The sequence below is a fragment of the Hemiscyllium ocellatum genome, chromosome 31 (assembly GCF_020745735.1).
Source record: "Hemiscyllium ocellatum isolate sHemOce1 chromosome 31, sHemOce1.pat.X.cur, whole genome shotgun sequence".
NCBI classification, from domain to species: Eukaryota; Metazoa; Chordata; class Chondrichthyes; order Orectolobiformes; family Hemiscylliidae; genus Hemiscyllium; species Hemiscyllium ocellatum.
In genome coordinates this window covers 33,473,789-33,496,203 of record NC_083431.1, presented here as the reverse complement: position 1 = coordinate 33,496,203, position 22,415 = coordinate 33,473,789, and the positions used below count along the sequence as shown (strand labels likewise).

Below are 22,415 nucleotides of genomic sequence, written 5' to 3'. Positions count from 1 at the left end.
GCTCCTTCTCTGTCCAAATGAAGGTGAGGAGGAATGGTTACCTGCCCCTACTTCCTCCTCCTCAGAGGAGAAGAGAGTATGGCAGTTTCTGGTGTCCATTTGATTGGACTGATCTACTCTATGCCCTCCCATCCTGTGGAGTGGTCATGAAATGACCAAAGGTGGGAGATGAGAATCTGAAACCTGAATACAGGCTGAAGTAACTAGTTGTTGTCAGGAACAACCACTTAACAGATGTTCTTAATAACTTAGGTGGCAGTAAAATGGCTTCTTTATGCAAATAACATGACAAAATGGCTTCTCAGCTGCAAATTGACCATTCTGCTATTGCTGCCCAATTGACTAACCACAGTCTGCTTCAATAGGGTCGAGCTGACAATGCTCCCTTTACAGCATAGCAATAACTAGACTAGATAAGACATTACTGGCCATCTTAACTGACCTTCTGGTGTAGGTGCAAAGGCTCGGTTCGTGAGATAAGGGTGGCCTGAGTGTTGGAAAACAAAGTTGGTTCCCAGGAAATATCACTGGACCAAGTAACTGTCAAATAAAGCAGTATCGTGTACTGATTGGTAATTGTCTGAATGTACTATGCGATCATGGCCTGAATCTTTAAGAAAAGTATAAAAATGTCTTTGTTTTAAGCCACATGTGCAGCTCCTCTGAGGAATACGGGTGTACACAACAACCTCTGTGTTTCTGGATGCTGTGTACCCGGCCATTTGAAGAGAAAAAGAATGAAGTCTTAATGAACTAGACTTATTGTGAGTGCTTATTGACCAGTCATGGAACAGAGAGAAACACCCCCCTCCCCTGGTGGGGTGGAAGGGTAGAGATGGACCAGATCTTCATAACCTAATAGTAAAAATCTCTCAGTCTCCAGCTTACTAACCTCTGGTCTCTTGCAGCACGACATACTGAGGGAAGCTTGTACAATATATCCAAATTGCTTAACTTGAGCAAAGCCATACAAGCCTCTGTGATTGTAGCATACATATGTTTATACCAAGAACTGTAATAAAGTTTCATTGAATTCTTCAGTATTATAGCTATGTTTATGAGAGCTAACATTAGTATCACAACGAGAAAGCAGCAAATCATCAGTATGTCGTGGTGTCATTATTATGCCATACCTATTCATAGAATGTTGATTTCCCAGCATGAACAATTGTTGGCAGATATTCTTACATTAGCCCAGAAACACATGGGCCAGGAGTTTGATCAAGCAATAGAGGTCTGAGAATCCAAAATTTCCTGACTCTTGCCAATATTCTGGTTCACCTGTCACAGGCGTTCTTAAGGTGATTAGGTCAGGTGTGAAATGATTACCTGCCAGAAGTAGTGACCAGCCAAAAGGGTCTGTTAAGCTATTTATAAAAGCCCCTTCTGCCACTGATCAGAATGTGCCAGCTGTAAGCAGGTAAGCTGCAGAGACTGATGCTCAACCCCAAATGAAATGAGGTTATTGCTCAGCCGCAAGCCTAGAGTCATTACTTTGAAAAGATTTGAGTAGCCCCTCCCTTTAATGATGCCACTGGAATCCAGAGGATCCAATAATTTAATTGCAAGTTCCACCTTGGGATTTTGAATGCAGTTTAGAAGAAAATCAAAGAAGCTCATATCAGTAAAAATGATGCTATGGCTCTTGGGTGCTATTAAAAAAAAAGTAATGGCTTATTCAGGGAAAGAAATCTGTTGTCTTCACCTGTGCTGGTCTATATACCATTCCACACATGCAGCATTGTGGGTTATTGTTAATTGTTCTCAGAAGAATTGCTAAGTGATCATTAAAGCCTAATGATGATAAAATTGAAGCCAAATCTGGACCTCTCTAGTAAAAAAATTTATTTGCTTTATAGGCACTTGTAAGATAATCATTGATTGTTGTCTGCTGCTTTTTGTAGATTTGTTTTATGGTTCTTGATATAATATTGCATATTTGCATGAATCATAACAACTATATAAATCTTAAAAGAATTTTGTCACTTCTGTATCTTTGAAATTTAACTTAAATTAAAATGTATCAGACATTGCTTCCATCCTTGTTTGACTGGAAGTGAGTGTAAGAGATATAAATAAACTTGAAACCATAAGCAAGAGGTTCTGCCTTATAGACCGCTTCACATGCTCTGGAAACCAATAGGTAGGGAGAGGGGCGTGGAGGAAAACTACCCTGAGTTACATTTTTCCACACTATACTTTGTTGTCAGTGATACTGTGTGCAGTCCACATCTACACACTTGTAGCGGTATCTTGCCAACTTTTGTTTGACTTTTCCAACAGTTTAGTATCTTTTGGTGGCTCTGCCACATCTTTATTTCACTTTCACAACACACACAGACAATAAATGCAATACTGATACAAGGAGATTGCTGGCAATGTATTTCGAAAGTTATAGCAAGTCCTAGTTTGTTGCTGACAAAGTCAATCTTATTGTATGTCATGTTTTTGTCCTGTTTAATCTGTGCCAGACAGGATCCTGTTTAATTAAATTCTGTTGTATTGTTCCATTCTTACTCTTTTACTCCTTTGCAAAATTTTTCCAGTAACAAGATGATCCATGGTATCCAATGACAATAGTTGGCAAGTTTCAACATTTACTTCTTTTTGTTTTAAATCTTTATGTGTTTAATCAAGGTGAGAAAACAGTGAGAACTTTGAGAGTATGTTTACCACAGCGAGGAACAACGCAGAACTCTCAAGCTCAGCAGTGATTCAGCAAAGTGCTGTAACCCCAACTGCAGATCACTCTACAATGCATCAGTGCAATAGTTCCATTCCATTCTTATACACCTTGTGGCATTTCTTGTTGATGAATGTTATACTAGTACTTGATGACAAACTAGTTTCAAATGTCAAGGCAATTTAGCGCTTATGGATTCATGCACATTGGGATAACTGCCCAAGCTAAGATCATACAATCTTCAAAGGCTGAATATCAACATGAAATCTAAAATGAAACATATTGATACATGATTGTCAAAAAAGAATAGCAGTGCGTATTTCATTTAGCCTCATGTATCAATGGTTAGCCTTAACCAAGGTACTTTACAGTGTGTACTATACAAATTTCAAACACAGATAATATTTTAATTTATTGCACAGATATTTTTCAACAGACTTCTTTTCATTTGATAACATTAGAACATTCAATAAAATGGTATTTGTTTTCTTAAATCCCAAAATAAAAATAAAAATAAAATTAAATCCTGGCCTGAAGACATAATCCAGTATGGATTTGTGTCAATCACCCGAATGATCTTGGAGACTTGAAACTTGTCAAAATCTATAACAGTGTTTTAAAGTTTCTAGGCTATTGCAGTACAAAGAATTCCAGCTTCCTTTGAATCATCCCAGTCAATGGCTAGATCGCTTGCTTTAAGACATTTTTAATTGTCCATTTTTGTCCTGAACATTGTTGTAAAACCAACTCCATTCCAAAGTCAGTTTTTTTGCTATTCTCCACCTCCAAACAACGGCCAGTTTCCAGATTAAGGATTGATCCATTCTGAAGAGACACAAGACAAACTTACTTAATAATGAAAATTGAAATAAATTCCTTTTTACTCATGACAGTTACTGAACTGACCCCATTTGTGAGTGGCACGGTGGCTCAGTGGTTAGCACTGATGCCTCACAGTGCCAGGGACCTGGGTTCGATTCCTGCCTCGGGTCACTGCCTGTGATTAGGGTGACAAGGATCAGCACCAAGACCTCAGCTACAAAGATTTACGTAGGAATGTATTTATATTTGCTGATTCAAGAGGGTGTTGGATAATTATTTGCATAGAAATATTGTAATAGGTATGAGCAAAATGTACGAGGTAATGATGCTCATTTAACAAACTGGCTGAGGCATGATGGGGGAGCTGACTGACCTCCTTCAGTGTTGTAACTTCTGTGATTCTGCAATGATCCAACACGTGGAAATTTGAGCTGAGAGAAGGATAAAGAGGATCTGGAGAAAAGATATAGGCAGGCTAAGTGAGTAGGCAACAAGGTGACAGTTTAATTATAATATTCGGATATGTGAAGATTTTCTCTTTAATATTATAATTAGAAAATTTTTTTTTAAAATTTGGATTTTATAAAATGTTGAAGTTCAGAGAGAATTAGCTTGTAATAAGAATACAAAAAGTTAGCAGGCAACCACACTGAACAGTTGCAAGGGGCTGGAGTTCAGGAGTAAGGAAGGTTTTCAATGATAGCACAGGTCTTTAATGAGACCACATCTACATCACTGTGTGCAATTTTGATCACCAGGTCTATGGGAGGATATACTTGCAATTCAAGTAGTTCAGCAAAAGTTCAATAGGTTGAATCATGGGGTGAGAGGATTTTACAACAAAGAGACACTGAGTAAATAGGAACTGCACTCACTGGTTTTTGAGAAACTGTTAAGATTTTCCCTCACTCTAATTATGCTTTCTTTACTTGTCTTATGAGATGAAAAATCCAAGACAGAGCTTTAAAGAGGGTGTCCCTGAAATGGATTATTCTTAACTTGCCCATGTTTAAAAAGCTTTGAATATTGGGGCCACTGAGCAAAATCTCTCATGAAGCAACTTTAGCAAGATGTCTGTCGTGTGCGAGGTGTTGAGAAAGGATTCTGAGGGATAGGATTTATGACCATCTGGAAGAGCATGGCTTGATTAAATGCAGTCAACATGGCTTTGTGAGGGGCAGGTCATGCCTCACAAACCTTATCGAGTTCTTTGAGGATGTGAATAGAAAGGTTGATGAGGGTCGAGCTGAGGATTTGGTGTATATGGACTTCAGAAGGCATTTGATAAGGTTCCCCATGGTAGGCTCATTCAGAAGGTCAGGAGGAATGGGATACAGGGGAACTTAGCTGTCTAGATACAGATTTGCTGGTCAACAGAAGACAGTGAATGGTATTAGAAGGAAAATATTCTGCATGGACGTCAGTGGTGAGTGGTGTTCTACAGGACTCTGTCCTTGGGCCTCTACTGTTTGCAATTTTTATTAATGACTTGGATGAGGGGATTGAAGGATGGGTCAGCAAGTTTGCAGATGACACAAGGGTTGGAGGTGTCATTGACAGTATAGAGGGCTGTTGTAGGCTGCAGCGGGACATTGACAGGATGCAAAGATAGGCTGAGAGGTGGCAGATGGAGTTCAATCTGGATAAATGCGAGGTGATGCATTTTGGAAGGTCAAATTTGAACGCTGAGTAACAGGATTAAGGATAGGATTCTTGGCAGTGTGGAGGAACAGAGGGATCTTGGTGTGCAGGTACATAGATCCCTTAAAATGGCCACCCAAGTGGACAGGGTTGTTAAGAAAGCATACGGTATTTTGGCTTTCATTAACAGGGGGATTGAGTTTAAGCATCATGAGATCTTGTTGCAGCTCTATAAAACTTTGGTTAGACTGCACTTGGAATACTGCATCCAGTTCTGGTCACCCTATCATAGGAAAGATGTGGACGCTTTGGAGAGGGTTCAGAGGAGGTTTACCAGGATGGTGCCTGGACTGGCGGGCTTATCTTATGAGGAAAGGTTGACTGAGCTCGGACTTTTTTCATTGGAGAAAAGGAGGAGGAGGGGGACCTAATTGAGGTATACAAAATAATGAGAGGCATAGATAGAGTCGATAGCCAGAATCTATTTCCCAGGGCAGAAATGGCTAACACAAGGGGTCATAGTTTTAAGCTGGTTGGAGGAAAGTATAGAGGGGATGTCAGAGGTGGGTTCTTTACACAGAGAGTTGTGAGAGCATGCAATGCGTTGCCAGCAGCAGTTGTGGAAGCAAGGTCATTGGGGACATTTAAGAGACTGCTGGACATGCATATGGTCACAGAAATTTGAGGGCGCATGCATGAGGATCAATGGTCGGCACAACATCGAGGGCTGAAGGGCCTGTTCTGTGCTGTACTGTTCTATGTTCTATGTTCTATGTCTTTCCCACACTCATCCTTGTCAACATCCCTGAACACCCTACCCACATCGTCCTGCTTTCTGAGAGCACATAACTTCAGAAAATCACTAGTATACTGTCCAGGTGTGGACCGATGATTGTAGAATTAAGGTCATTATTTTCTGGTGCACCATCTCAGATAGAGGTCCAGATGCAGGTACCTCTGATTTGGATGTCCCAACATTAGCCTGTGTAATAAAGCTCCATTTTTGAAAGAAACTCATTATGAGATTTATACATTGGCAATATTTCAGCAGTTGAGGGAGAAAATCCTAATGCTGGAGATCACTGACCTGTACAAAACGCCAGGACTTCTGGTAAACGTTTTTCACTTTTTCGCAGTCAAGGAGCTGAGGAAATCGACTTTTCTTGTTGTCCACTAGGCAACGTGTGTCTGGCAGTAGGACAGTTGATCCCAGAGACCCAAGGTACAGATATCTATCCGTAGTGTACCTCACCAGCTGACCAAAGAAGCACATAACAACAATGAATTTCAGTAGGAACAGGAAGGTGCAAAACTGCTGTCGCTTATCAGCAACATACTTTCCATTTTGAATAGATAACTAATATCCAAAATCCTCCAGTGCTTTAATGAGATAATTTTATGGTTTGCTGAACTAAATTACAGCAAGATTTGTCAGGTAAACTGAACTCAGTAGAGCCAGCAGACAGCAACACTGTGATTGCGTTCAATTTTTGCTCCTGGTACAAGGAGAGTCATGTTCTAATTACTTAGAGTCATAGAGATATACAGCACAGAAATAGACCCTTCAGTCCAACCCATCCATGCTGACCAGATATCCCAACCCAATCTAGCCCCACCTGTCAGCACCCGGCCCATATCCCTCCTAATCCTTCCTATTTATCTACCCATCCAGATGCCTTTTAAATGTTATAATTGTACCAGCCTCCACCACTTCCTCTGACAGCTCATTCCACACACGTACCACCCTCTGTCGATTTATCCTATCCATGTTCTTCATGATTTTATAAACATCTATAAAGTCACCCCTCAGCCTCCAACACTCCAAGGAAAACTGCCCCAGCCTATTCAACCTCTCCCTGTAGCTCAAATCCTCCAACCCTGGCGATATCCTTGTACATCTTTTCTGAACCCTTTCAGGTTTCACAACATCATTCCAGTAGGAAGGAGACTAGGATTGCATGCATTATTCCAAAAGTGGCCTAACCAATCTCCTGTACAGCCATAACATGACCTCCTACCTCAAGTACTCAATACTCTGACCAATAAAGGAAGGCATACCAAAAGTCTTCTTCACTATGCTATCTAACTGCGACTCCACTTTCAAGGAGCTATGAACCTGCACCTCAAGGTCTCTTTGTTCAGCAACACTCCCTAGGACCTTACCATTAAGTGTATAAGTCCTGCTAAGATTTGCTTTCCCAAAATGAAGCACCTCACATTTATCTAAATTAAACACCATCTGCCACTTCTCAGCCCATTGGCCCATCTGATCTAGATCCCGTTGTAATCTGAGGGAACCTTCTTCACTGTCCACTACACCTCCAATTTTGGTGTCATCTGCAAACTTACTAACTGTACCTTTTGTGCTCACATCCAAATCGTTTAGATAAATGACAAAACGTAGTGGACACAACACTGCTCCTTGTGGCACTCCACTGGTCACAGATCTCCAGATTGAAAAACAACCCTTCACCACCACCCTCTGTCTTCTACCTTTGAGCCAGTTCTGTATCCAAATGGCTAGTTCTCCCTGTATTCCATGAGACCTAACCTTGCTAATCAGTCTTCCATGGGGAACCTTGTCGAGCGTCTTAATGAAGTCCATATAGATCATGTCCACCACTCTGCCCTTATTAATCCTCTTAGTTACTTCTTCAAAAAACTCAAACATGATTTCCCATGCACAAAGCCATGTTGACTATCCCTAATTAGTCCTTGCCTTTCCAAATACATGTATGTCCTGTCCCTCAGGATTCCCTCCAACAACTTGCCCACCATCAATGTCAGGCTCACTGGTCTATAGTTCCCTGACTTGTCCTTACCACCCTTCTTAAACAGTAGCACCACGTTAGCCAACCTCCAGTCTTCCGGCACCTCACCTGTGCCTATCGCTGATACAAATATCTCAGCAAGGGGCCCAGCAATCACTTCCCTATCTTCCTACTGGCCTCTGGGCAACATCTGATCAGGTCCAGGGGATATATCCACTTTTATATGTTTCAAAACATTCAGCACTTCCTCCTCTGCAATATGGACATTTTTCAAGATGTCACCATCTATTTCCTTACATTCTATATCTTCCATATCCTTTTCCACAGTAAACACAGTATTCATTTAGTATCTCCCCCATTTCCTGCGGCTCCACACAAAGGCCGCCTTGCTGATCTTTAAAAGGCCTTACTCTCTCCCTTCTTGCTTTCCAGTGACCCCTGCTGGAATTGGTCATGTTGGTTAACATTAGACTCAGGGATGGCTGTGAAAGCCCAACATTGAATTATTTTCTGCTATTCACTGTCAAGATTTTATGTGTGAATAATAGCCACAGCTAAGGTACAGGAGATAGTCCTCTGCCTGTGCAGTAATGTCTGAGCAAGCAGTCAATAAGTACAGGAGGGTGGAAAGAAAAGAGGATTGAGATCAATGAAATTCTCTTTTCATCTCTACTGTTTGCTTCTGGTTCATAAGATTACAATGCTACAAGATGATAAACATCATTGACCCAACTAGCTTACCCATGCTGAAATACACCAATGGGATTGAGCACCACTACTCATTTCCACATGAAAAGCAGACGGACAGGAATTGAACACTGAGTTTAAACCAATTGCTGCCTATATTCCCCAGGCCCAAGTGCTACCATGTTATTGTTTGTCTGAAATGAGCCCCATTAAAGCAGATAGACAGATCCTATTCTGGTTGTAGGATCCTCAAAACAAGATTCTGATACAAATGGATGGAGCTTACTTCTCACAAGCTCCATGTAGTTGCAGCAGGTCCTGAACGGTTGTATCAGCCATCCTTAAAGGAGCCATTGGAAATTGTTCAACAAATAAAATGCTTTTCATTACTGAATGCTGCAGTCAGCCTGGGTTCTTGCCTCTTGGCTGTGCTCACTACTCAAAGTTCTGAAGTTGCCAAGGTGCAGTCAGCCAGTTTCATTGGATGCTTGCTCTGATCCTGCAGGTTGCTGCTACCTTTCAGCTGAGACATAAAGCCAAATGGAACTCAGATTGGCACAGAGCAGTGTGCAAGCTGAATGGAATTGATAAATGCTCTTCCAATATAAAGTTTAAAAAAACTGTTACTTATGAGATAAGTGAACAGCTAAAACAGTGGACTGATTTTTTTCCTTGGTGTACATAAAAATATCTCACTTCCTTTCTAAACAATGCCCCTGAAACTAAAGACTTCTTACTTGCTTTATCTGGCTAAGATATTTTGGACCTTTAAAACACTGCCTTCCAGCTGCAAAATTCAAAAATACTCTGACTACTGCTTTGTTCTGCTGGGAACTGCTGAATTTAATCTGGAAGATGAAAGTTGCTAACCATTGAGATATCAATTGCAGAGGGCCCTGCATTTTTTCAAATGTAGCAGAAATGACTGAGAATCAAAGTCTGCCCTCAGGTATCCTTCAGTGTTCACTCTGGGAGCTCCCAGACAGCTATTCACACACTGTCCCAGCTGAATTGAACAGAAATAATATCTTAAACAGCAAAAAAAGTATTTCTGTGTGAAAACAGGGTGAGTTACCATAGGACAAAATATTTCAAATTTTAAGAAGCAAACCCCTCCCCTGGACAATTTACCACTGAAACATCTCAAAAGGTGTACTCTTCTCTTTCTTTAACTTTTGCTGACAAGGATATTTTGGTCAGTCCTCATCTGTCACATTTTAATTTTAACTTATAGATTAAAAATCCAGGCTACAGACAGACAAAAGAATCTATTTCGCCGTAAAACAGCATATGCTGCATCCAATTAAACTTTCATGAATATACACACACAATGACTTCCTTGCATTTATCAGTCAATCTCTGTAGTGTGTGTGATTGGGCATTAGAGGGCAGCAACGGAGCATTTAACACTCTGCTAAACTCTCTCCAAAGCTTCATGTTGATACAGTCTTGACTTTACCTCACAAAGTGCTTCACAAAGTAGAGGGGATGGGTGCTGGGCAAGGCTTCAAGTGGGGCTGCAAGCTGAAATTTTGAGATCACATGCTTCCTGGCAGTAATGTTTGCTCTGGGACTTCTGAACTGACAAGCCTGCATCTCTGCTTACTCTCTCAGGCCTCTTCCTTGACAATCCCCCATCACCCTACGTGTTCTCCCAAGTTTCACCAAGAGGTCATGATAATCTTCAAGCCTCAAAGTTGGGTTACAGTGGGGAAATAATTTGGGAAGCACCAGTAAATAAGGAACACTTGAGACTACAAATACACATCTTGTTGAGACAAGTAAGTACCTGTACGATTGACTTTTCAAATTGTGATGAACTTTTCAAGATGTCTAAAGCAAATACTACAGAAGTTCACTCTACTTTGTTTTCAGAACTAAACAAATAATTAAATAAAATTGCTAAATATTTGTGAAAGACGGAGATGCATTTATCAGACAGTACTGTTGAAGAAGCATATATTGATCTGGAGTTATAGTGTTAAAGGTACACGAGGCATTCTGATGAATGCTAGAAAGGTAAAATTCAACTTTGTTGCAGAAGGTGCATCGTTGATTCATCTCCCATTTTACCAAAGGAAGATTGGCTGTGGTGAATTACTGGCTGCGCATCCACTACCAATCAATCTAACAATTAGAATGTTCCACCATGAACATCTTCATAGCAACAATTTGCACCTCTGTAGTATTCTTGATGTACAAGAACAAATGGAATGAATATGCTACAGAACTACAATTCAGTTTTCCCCATATTCCTTCTGGCATATATATTTTCAAGTAATCATTCTCAAAGAATTAAGGTGCAGTCTAGCGACCGAATGGACTGTCTGCTTGCGCATCAGCTGCAGCATGAAGTAGCAGACCCCTAAAAATAAATCATCTTCATTGCTCCTGGAATACACATCTTTAACTGAGCTATAGGAAAGCAGGGTTAAAAGTCACACACCACCAGGTTATAGTCCAACAGGTTTATTTGGAAGCACTAGCTTTCAGAGCACTGTTCCTTCATCAGGTGGTTGATGAAGAAGTAGCACTCCGAAAGATAGTGCTTCCAAATAAACTTGTTGGACCATGACCTGGCGTTGTGTGTTTTTTTATGTCTGTTCACCCCAGTCCAACACTGGCTCCTCCACAACATTACAGAAAAGCAGCCATTGCCCAGAGCTGAACTTAGCACCCTATATCCTTTTCAATCCTATATGCTAAAGTTCTCTTCTGTGCTAAAAGTTATTCTACAACTGAAACAATCCATCAAGGTATCCAGGCCTCTACCTATTGAATACACTTCAATCAGATTAGCTCGAAGTCTATGCTACTTTAATGTGGACAGACCAACATTTCTTGAACCTAGTGAAACTCTAGCCAGGCATCATTCTCATAGCTTTCCTCTGGTCCTTTTGCTAACTCACTGCACTAGGTAGGGGAACAAAAACTGGATGAACTTTTCCAGGTCTGGTCTGACCTGCAGAGAATGATCTCTTGCAAGATTACATTTGGCTGTGTTATATTTCGGGCAATCTCGCTGTGAAAGACACAGTATAGGTGTACGCTTTTTCTTTAAATTCTTAATAGAATTTTCTGTGTGGGACAAATAAATCAGACTTAATTGAGCCTGCCCTGAATTGAAAAAAAATTAATTAATTTACATGTACCTTTTACGATGATGGTATAATCACTTACAAGTTAAATTAGTGTTAAGGAATGTCATATGATGTTCTATCATAATGAATGAATAAATGAATGATTTATTATCACATATATCTAGGGAGAAACAGTGAAAAGTGTTCTGTTGCTACATTCCAGCATCATTTTGAGGTACTACCGAATAAAAGAAAGTACTTAAATTGCATTCATCTTCATTGCCTGGGGTCGAAAATACGGCATCAGGGCTTATGCAAGGTCTCTGCAAGGTCCCTGCTCCAGACCTATTGCAGCCAGAAGACCCTGCTGTGCTACCACTGCAGTCAACACCTCACCACCATTTCCAATATGCCAGACATCGGGCTTCCAAAGCCAGGATCCCCACTCCGTTCTGGCCTCCCCACGATGTCAGGAAGATGAAGGAAAGAAGAATAAGAAGAAAAAAGATGAAAGGAAAATGCAGCTGGCCTGGAGTGGATGGGCCTACTGTGCTGTGATCATCTTGAATAGCTGGACCAGCTCTCTCCTCCATGTAGCCAGGCCCATAAACAGCCTTTGGAATAATTGTGTTATAAGAAAATGACTGAGGAATAAACTGGTACCAATCCAGTAATTTTATGAAGTTTTCCAGCGACTGTGTGTCCTGGGTTGGGGAGGGGGGGTTTGGGGAGGTGGTGTGTGTTGAAAAAACATACCTTGGAGTGCAGGTTCATAGCCCCTTGGTGGATAGGATAGAGAAGAAGGCGTTTGGTATGCTTTCCTTTATTGGTCAGAGTATTGAGTACAGGAGTTGGGAGGTCATGTTGCGGCTGTACAGGATATTGGTTCGTCCTTTATTGGAATATTATATGCAATTCTGGTCTCCCTGCTATAGGAAGGATGTTGAGAAACTTGAAAGGGTACAGAAAAGATTTACAAGATGTTGCCAGGGTTAGAGGATTTGAACCTATAGGGAGAGGCTGCGTAGACTGTAGCTGTTTTCCCTGGAGCATCGGAGGCTGAGGGGCGAACTTATAGAGGTTTATAAAATCATGAGGGGCATGGATCGGCTAAATAGGCAAGGTCTTTTCTCTGGGATGAGAAAGTCTAAAGGACATAGGTTTAGGGTGAGAGGGGCAAGATTTAAAAGGGACCTAAAGGGCAACTTTTTTCATGCAGAAGGTGGTGCGTGTGTGGATTGAACTGCCAGGGGAAGTGGTGGAGGCTGGTACAATTACAACAATTAAGAGGCATCTAGATGGGTATATAAATAGGAAGGATAGAGAGGGATATGGGCCAAGTGCCGGAAAATGGAATTAGACAGGTTAGGATATCTAGTCGGCATTGATGATTTAGACTGAAGGGTTTGTTTCCAAACTGTACAGCTCTACAACTCTGCGGCTGGTTTACAGTTAGATACAAAACTAACAATTGCAATTGATCACATCTGCTTCAATGATTTGCCTGGATGTTCACACAATGCAAATTAAATATCTATATTAAAACAGCAGACAAAGCAATGGGAAAGAATTGTGCATTGTGTTAATTCATTGTCTATTGGTGTTGCCAATGTCAGACGCTGCACGACACCAGGTTATAGTCTAACTGATTTGTTTGAAATCACAAACATTCTGAACATAGCCCCTTCATCAAGTGATGAAAGAGCAGTGCTCTGAAAGCTTGTGATTTCAAATTAACCTGTTGTTCTATAACCTGGTGTCATGACTTCTGACTTTGTCCACCCCAGTCCTACACAGGCATCTCCACGATATTGCCAGTACCCAAGGAGGATTTGTCCCTCAGTGGGTGGGGTCCTTACCTCTGTGCTACCAGCTCTGGCTTCAGGTTCAACTCCAGCTTCTCATTGGCAATGGGAGGAGTGTTGATGATACAATTCAACACTTCCTCAATGTTCCCCAAAGGCAGAAATAAAGGTGTATGAAGATGCAGAGTAAACCTACACACAGTAGGATTCTAAATTGGCTTGTTGTTTTGGAGACAAAATTGTCTTGTTTAATTTTTTTAAATGGACTTTAATGTGGCTGCTACCAAAGAAGTTGTCTGCTTCCAGAAATATTTGCAATTACCAGATCAAGAACAAACCTATCACCTCCTCAAACTTACACTCCATACATTTTATTAACATTCCTGTCAAGCCAATACAAGAACCCATTTCTGAACAAAGGAGACAGTTGAAATCCATTATTGCTTGACTTGGTGCAAATTACTCCCGAAAAATCCCAGTGTCTCGTTCCAAAGTCAACCAATTCCATGTTTAAATGATTACACTTTCAACGGTAATTTATCTGCAGCTGAGCTCCTGAGGAAGTGGGAATAGACTTCCAACTTGATATGGGTCAGCAATCAAGTCAAGTAGGGGCGTTACCAGTAGACTATTACTCCAACATTCAGCACATGTTCTGGGGACCTGAGTTTAAATTGTACCATGGCATCTGGTGGAATTTGCAGTCAATAAAAAGTTTGGAATTAACGGTCTAACGATAAGTTTGGTGAAAAGGCAATCTACCTCACTAATGTCCCTCAGGTAAGGAAACTGCCATCCTTACCTGGTCTGGCCTACATTTGACTCCAGACCCAGAGCAATGTAGTTGACTCTTAACTGCCCTCTGGGCAATTAGAGATGGGCAATAAACATGGCCTAGTAAAAAATGAGGTCTGCAGATGCTGGAGATCACAGCTGCAAATGTGTTGCTGGTCAAAGCACAGCAGGTTAGGCAGCATCTCAGGAATAGAGAATTCGACGTTTCGAGCATAAGCCCTTCATCAGGAATATGAAGGGCTTATGCTCGAAACGTCGAATTCTCTATTCCTGAGATGCTGCCTAACCTGCTGTGCTTTGACCAGCAACACATTTGCAGCAATAAACATGGCCTAGCCAGCAACTCCCACATCCTGTGAATTACTTTAAGAAAAAAAAGCCCAGAGCAGATGGGCACCAAAATGGTGCTCAAGGTGCCATAGAAACTGAAGAGCTCCAAAATGGAGGCTGTCAAAGACAATAGGTTCAGGAGAGGATATGGAGGAACTGAGCAGAACATAGTGAGTCCCATCAAGGAAAGGTGCCTCTGCCTGGCTCCCATGGAAGGAAAAGGGGGTGGCTAGGAAGGCCCACTTCAGCAAGGGTCTGCAAAGGGACTGAAGGCTAGACAAGGTTTAGTGACTGCATGAGAGTGCAATAGGATCTAAAAGGGGTAGTTCCAAGGACTGACCTCAGACCTCAAAGAGTCAAAGGGCAGTCGGAGTCTTAGAGCAGAATTGGCTGAGACTAAGGCTAGCAGACCCCTTTTCTCGAGAACTAACTCAGCACTCAAAACGTTGTGAATGAAACAAAGCCCACATCCTCACTGGCCGAGTGAGTAATTGGAATAAGTAGAACCTTCTCCCATATTGACAATGTGATAGTGAGGAAGGTGCCTCACATGGTTAAAAGGTCATAGTGCAGTATCAAGGGCTCTCAGCAGCCCCCTGAGGGTAGTTGTGTTCCAACAGATAGGAGGCATGAGGTTGTAGATTCCTTTGCCAAGCTGGTGTGTTTTCTGCCTTGCTAAGTGACATCATCAGTGCATCTTCGATAAAGTGTTGGTAGTCTATCCCACTTGGAATATGTGCTTCTTTTTGATAATTCTGGTTCTGTAACTGAGTGGTTTGTATACAGGGTCCAGTTCAATGTGTTTACTGATTGAGTTCCAGTTGCAGTGCCAGGCTTCAAAGAATGCTTCCGGGTGTGTCTGTTTAGCCTGTGCTAGGATGGTTATATTGTTCCAACTGAATTCTTATCCTTTGTTGCCTGTGTATTTGGAATTGAGCATGTACTGGCCATGTCTGGCAGTGGTGAGTTAATGCTTGTGCACTTGTATGTTTGTTCTATGTAGTGCTTTTCACAGTCTTTGCAGGATATCTGTAGGTAACGTTTGTCCTGTTGGAAATGGGTGTCGGGTCGTTAACCTTTGTGAGGAGCTGGTGAAAGCTGTTTACTGGTTTATGGGCCACTAAGATTCCCAGGGGTATGGGTAGTTGGGTACTCATTTCTGATATGTCCTTGATGTATGATATGGTCACTGTCGTGTCGGGTCATGTCGTGTTTTCTTCTTTAGGTTTGTTGTGTAAGTATCAGAGAACTGTGCTCTTGGGGAACCCGTTTCATTTAAGTCCCTTGAATAGGTGTTCCTGTTCTGCCTTCTGGAGGTCTGGGTTGCTGGGTTGATAGGAGGCACCTTTCCAACCAACCACTCCCCAAAACCCCAGGAAAAGGAAATTATATTCTTCTGAGCTTTGACCATCCGAACAAAGGCCACCAGCACAGTTCAGGGTGTATCCACCTCTAAATTAAACATAGGACCCTCCAAAGGTCTGGGCTGCAACCTATAGCTCAGTTTCCTAATGAACAGAATAGAGCCATCGATCTCCATAAAACCCTACACAATCCACAGAAACATCGCTTATCAGGGAACCTGACATGAGATTGCATCAAATAAGTGTGCGAGCTGCCACTGACAGTGAGTGAGAGAATGAATGTGTATCCCTTTCCCTTTACCATATTTAGAAAAATGAAATAGAGTTCATTTCTTTCTCTGATGTTTGGAGGAATTTCATGCCCAGCGGGAGATCTTATTTTTTATTATTATGTGAAACTATATAATCTTGTTTATATTTTTAATGGACATTTGCTGGATTTTAAAATGACTGTTATTGAACAGAGAATGAGCAATTTGCATCTTTTTGGCAATGTCCAAGAAAAATGTAAACTCATTACCTCTTGGAATGTGATAATCCTGCCTTGTATGAAGATTCCAGCTGTTTGAACACAAAGACAAGATGTCTACATCAGCAGGTTCTGAATAAAGGAAACCATCAAAACCCATTATCACTTGACTTTGTGCACATTCCTCCACAATTACCGGCTGCAAAACAAAGTGGTTTCTCTAAGGGAACATCAAAGTCCACCTCTTGAGCTGAATGTTTCAACTCAGAACACCAGGAACATAGCAGAAATTGCTGGCTTGTTTGATTTGGAGATGCTGGTGTTGGAATGGGGTGTACAAAGTTAAAAGTCACACAACACCAGGTTATAGTCCAATAGATTTATTTGGAAGCACTAGCTTTCGGAACCCTGCTCCTTCATCAGGTGATTGTGGAGTATCCGCAACCACATGATGAAGGAGCAGCGCTCTGAAAGCTAGTGCTTCCAAATAACCCTGTTGGATTATAACCTGGTGTTGTGTGACTTTTAACCTGGTTTGTTTGAATCATCTTTGTAGAGTTATTGAGTCATATGGCACCGTTCAGACCAACTCGTTCATGCTGACCAGTTTCTCAAACTAAACTGGTCCCATACAGCCGTGCCTGTCACTTTTCAGTCTGAATAGTAAGCATCTTCAAGTTTAGCTAGATTTCTGTCCTGATCTCAAATTTCTCAAGGATCTGATTCCTGAAAATCAACCTGTATCCTGTCTGAGAGGTTAGCCAATTCCCAGCTTACAAAGACTACATCTTCACAGGTAATCTGTGTTTAAGCTCTGATGAAAATGACTTGTGTGAGCTGCCCCCTGAAAGAATTATAACTTGAACATCGACAGGACTCAAATTCATATGAAACAATACCGATTTTAAGTAATTTGGAGTTCACAACATCTCTTCTTTCCTTTCCCCTTACCTTCTTCCTTGAATGCATGTGCATGTGAGTATGTGTTATGAACTATTCCCCTAAGTTCTGAATGTCATTATAAATCCTACATTGTTTTAACCCTAAAAAATTTAAATGGGGTTTCAAAAACAGGTTGAAAATGAAAAACCCTTCTCCATTATGGGCAGGAAAGGAGGACAGTAAGAATAATTTACTACGTCTTCTCCTCTTTTCTGTACCACTTCTACTAATTTAATACTTTCCACTGTAGAATACTCCATTAATTGTTCCTTAAAATATAGTAAACTTTGCATTTTAAATCTCATATAGTTGAAATGCACATGTTGCAGACATGGTCTCACTAAGTACACGCAGTTAAAGGATTTCAATTATTTCGGAAGATGAGGTCAGGTAGAAGGAGCTCATGTTGTACATAAACGCCTGCACAGATCTATTGGGCTGGATGGCATGTTTCTGTGCTGTAAATGCTGTGTAACTCTGTTACTAAGTAAGTCATCTGTGGTGTCAGCCTCAACGTTCTCTCTAAGCTGTATGCATGCGGCTGCTCCAATGTTCTACACACAGCAATCGGTATCTGCAATGCAAAACATGGCTTTGACACCAGTTTCAGAAGTAACTGCTAATAACAGGCCTTGGAGGACCACATGGCTGGTAAGAAAATTAAAAGGAACACTGGTTAGTGTGTTTAATTATCCTTTGGTGATTGTGTAACAATTCTCATGTACCATGGGAGTAATATCTTGCACATTGAGTATTGGCTTTTTCAAAGGTGCATTCCCAAAGTCCTCAACAAACATCAACTCTTTCTATTTAATACTTAATTATTTCAGGTAGCAACATATTAGTTAATTCTTCCTTCTCTATCTCTTGGGAATCCAAGTCAATTAAGAATCCCAATTGACCCCCTTGGTTGAGGTGAGTTACATTACCTGATATTGATAACTGCCTTTCTCAGTACAGCCCAGGAGAGGACATTTACTCATTTTTTTTCTCTTTTTCAGAGTCAGTCCCCTAAACTCAGGACATTCTAAATCTCCTGGTTATATATTTTTTCTTTTTATTTCCCCCACACGACTGCATAGCAGTGGTAGTGCTTATAGTTTACCCAGCACCCATGCTGTGTATGTGCAGGTGTGAGACGCAGTGAAGAACAACAAGTGTGTAAATCTTTATTTATACTCCACCACCAGGAAGAAAGGAAACACCCGAGTGGCCAGTGACAAGCAGTGACCTTCACATCAAACGGCAATGCTGCGTGATCAAAAAGGTGAAGGGCAAGGACATTTGCTCATTTTGCTAATGGCAAAGTTAACACGATTGACTAATTAACAATGATTGTTACGCTGATGGATGGTCCATGTTTATCTTCTCACATATGGCATTTAAACAAGTAGATGGGGAGGAGTCTGACAGCTCTCAAAAACTGGTGCAGCAAAGACAGTGCACAATTAACCTCTGTCTGTTCCATCTAATGCAATCAGCTTAAAACCTTTGTTCCTTGCTGACGAAAAGCATTGTTGAGTGGATGCATAGCTCAGTGGAGGTCCTTTGCATTACTTAGAGGCAGCCTGTGCCACATAAAGTGAGCCTATACTGGTTGCAGAAAATACTAGAAATAGTTGGGAAGACATTTAAAACTAAAACTATGCACAATACATCATAGTCAGACAGTATGTTGCAAGGTTCTCAGATCCAGCATTAAGGAAATTGAACAGGAAAGAAAATTCTCTCCATAAACAAGGAGATAGAAGGCACTTCAGAGAAAGTAGTTGGGACAGATAGACAGCCTATCAATACAAACAATGCAGCCTCGATGACCTGGATAGAATACCTCAGAAAGTTGAATGATCTTATGTGAGGGCCAACGTCAGTGAATTCTTCTTCAAATGCCATATCTTTACAATGGAGATAGTAACCTCACACAGTGCTCATTTCACCACTAGTTCCCTTCACTTAGCCATCAATAATTTCCAGCAATCACAACTCATACTTTACTTTCATAGCTCCACCTTACCTACATGCACATAGATCTCACAATTAAGAGATTACTAGCACATACTTTCTCACAAGTAGTACTAGACAACATCTAACTGGAGGTTGGCAACAGCTAAGCAGCAAGGAACAGGCATGTTCTTCCCTGAGTGATGACAGATGGCTCTCTCTAAGACTGCACCAAACATGACAGAGGGTGAGAACAGTGAGAGGGAGAAACTATTAGGTATACTCATGCAGAAATCTCTTTCTTGCATCTCATTTCCCCATCATCTATGCATCACCTTCTTGCTTTCACTACTCTCCTCTCACTATAGTCCAACCCATGTGCTTTCCTCCTTTCAGGGAGATACTGGTGTAGGGTCAATGCCACTAGATTAGTAATCCTGAAATCCAGATCTTGGAACAGTGTGGAAATTCCATGACAGTAGATGGTGAAATTTAAATGTAATTAATAAGTCTGGTTTCCTATAATGCTAATCCCTGTAATGGTAACCATGACAACTGTCATCAATTTTGGAAAAATCCAACCTTTTCACTAATGCCCTTTAAGGAAGGAAATCTGCTGTCCTGACTTGGCCTGGCCTACATGTGACTCCAGCAATATGGTCAACTCTTAACTATCCTCCAAAATGGCCAAGCAAGTCACTTAAAATTAGGCAATAAATGGTGGCCTTGCCAGTGATATCCATAATCTATGAAAGAATGAAAAAAAGACAAGTTGATGTTTTTGTGTAAGAAGGGAATGAAAGGGATGCTGGATGCAATTAGCTCCAACTGCATCTCATTACAAGCAAATCCTGAATGACATTGGCAAGGATCACGGAATAGTTTCAAGCTCTGAATTACTGAAACAAAGCCAAAATAATCTCAAACATTGCACCAAGATGACTATTTAGCCTCTATTTACTTAAGTACTGCAGATTGAAACAAAAGCATTTAGTTTTAAATGGGTAAGCTGTTAGGTCCCAAATTGCATGTAGATAATGTTTTCACTGCTGCATGAAACAAAGTGAATGTAGCAGGTGGGGTCCCCAGTCCCTTTGACAGCACTACAAATCTTCCAATACTTCCAGCCCATTGTAAATGTAAGTAAAAAGCTCCATCTGTCTGTGAAATTAGTGGTGTAAATGAAGTGCTGGTATTGAACACTTCCATTTTGTAATTCTCAAGTATTAAAAATTGAGATTATCATTTTGAAGATAAACGATGCAAGCTGTTAAAACCATTTGACTTCCAAACTCATATCCATTTAGCCGTTAACTAGTTCATTAAACTAACAGTATCATTGACTTGCAGTACAGTTGCTGAAAGCTGAGAGTGTTTTGGCTACATATTTTTTTTCCATGTCTGTATCAGGGAGTCATCAAGTTTTAAATGGCATGAACTCCAGTATCAATAAAACCTCCTGCAGTCAGACATAATCTCATGCCAACTAACTCAACATTTTTGCATCAGATCACTTGTTTGGGGGAATTACCTTCAATTAACACACACACAAGGAAGTAAAAGCTGAAATATAATAAAGAAAGTTTAGACTGCTGTAAGTGTCAACTGTAAAGTTCCTTGGTTGAAATAATGCCCTTGTGTACTCAGTTGGTGGAATGCAGAAAACCAAGAACAATGGTTTGTTTTTGGATTTGCTCTTCCATTGGTTTTCCAAAGAGTCTGCACTGCACTTAGTTTGATACTTTTGAGAGAGCTGGCAGCTCTACCGAGTCTCATGTTAATGATAATTGTCTCATAATTAATTGCTCATCAGGGATTGATTAACTCCATGGGTTAGTTTACTTAAAACAGTTAAACATGTCACATGTTATGAAGCAGACATTACAGCAAACCAGCTGCTTTACACAGTAGAGTTGAACATTATGTGCACATGAAATGGAGTCCTTAAAGGTAAATTCCATTAAAAGCAGGTACACATCCTTTTCTCAAAAATGTTGAACCATATGAGGTTCTATAAAGGACAGATAACATTCTGATACATTTTTTTTCCATGTCTGTACCAGAGAGTCATCAAGTTTTAAATAGCATGAACTCTAGTATCAATAAAACCTCTTGCAGTCAGACATAATCTCATGCCAACGAACTCAATAGTTGAGTCAGTCTTTGTTTTGAGGTTGTTTTTTGCAGTTATGAATGATAATATCTGATGGTCCTTTTTGTATTGCCAAGTCTTTTGTTTACGGTCTGCAGATGCTGTTCCAGATTTGTTTATTATGACATACTCTAGCCAATGCTTGTTCTCATTGACTGATCTCATTACTCAGGCTATTTTGGGTGGTTCAAATCATCTTGGCACTTGTTCTTTCATTCCTTAAGACCTTCCAGTGAATTGTGGAACTCTGGTTTTGGAACCCTGGACTGCTCTAATTGTAACCTTCTGTTAGTCCAATTTTTAATCACAATTCACATTCCTGAAGAAGGTCACTGGACTTGAAATGGTAATTCTGTTTTGTGTCTACAGATACTGCCAGATCTGTTGAGTTTGTTGAGCAATTTCTGCTTTTGTTTCATATGTTTACCATTTGTGGTATTTTGACCACATTACCAGATTCTGATTTGTTGATCACTTCACGTGGGCAGGATTCCAGATGATGTTTATTGCAGTTTGAAGATACTCTTTGTTTGTGGGCTGTTTGATTTGGTGGCAACACTTTGTGGCTGCATTTGCCCTTGCTGTAAGGTACTACCTCTGCCATTGGCCTCTTCTGCCAAATGTTGAGAAGTGTGGCACTGGAAAAGCACAACAGGTGAGGCAGCATCTGAGGAGCAGGAGAGTCGATGTTTCGGGTATAAGCCCTTCATCAGGATTGAACCCATATGCATTGCAAAATTGATTGAAAGCTGGGCACTTCCTGGGTGCACACAGAAGACCACACCTTCCATGTGCCTTGCTATGTTTGGGTGCTGTAGTGATTATGTCAACCAAATGTTTGTATTTGGAACCTGTTCACTTCTTCAACCTGTCAGGAAAGATTCCACGGGGCTGATGTGATTATGAACTGACAATTCTGTTTGCTGGCTCCAC

General features: G+C 40.8%; 1 protein-coding gene across 3 annotated transcripts in view; it reads right to left on the bottom strand.

Annotated features, from left to right (window-relative positions):
* Positions 1-3,076: 3,076 nt before the first annotated feature.
* Positions 3,077-22,415, bottom strand: part of galnt17 (polypeptide N-acetylgalactosaminyltransferase 17) — a 416,470-nt gene continuing 397,131 nt past the window's right edge. For all 3 annotated transcript variants that reach the window (XM_060848468.1, XM_060848466.1, XM_060848469.1), the window contains exons 11-12: positions 6,234-6,401; positions 3,077-3,508 (exon numbers count right to left, since the gene is read on the bottom strand). In XM_060848468.1, coding sequence (XP_060704451.1) covers positions 3,365-3,508; positions 6,234-6,401 — 312 coding nt within the window. In that variant the 3' untranslated portion in view covers positions 3,077-3,364. The remainder of the gene's footprint in view (positions 3,509-6,233; positions 6,402-22,415) is intronic.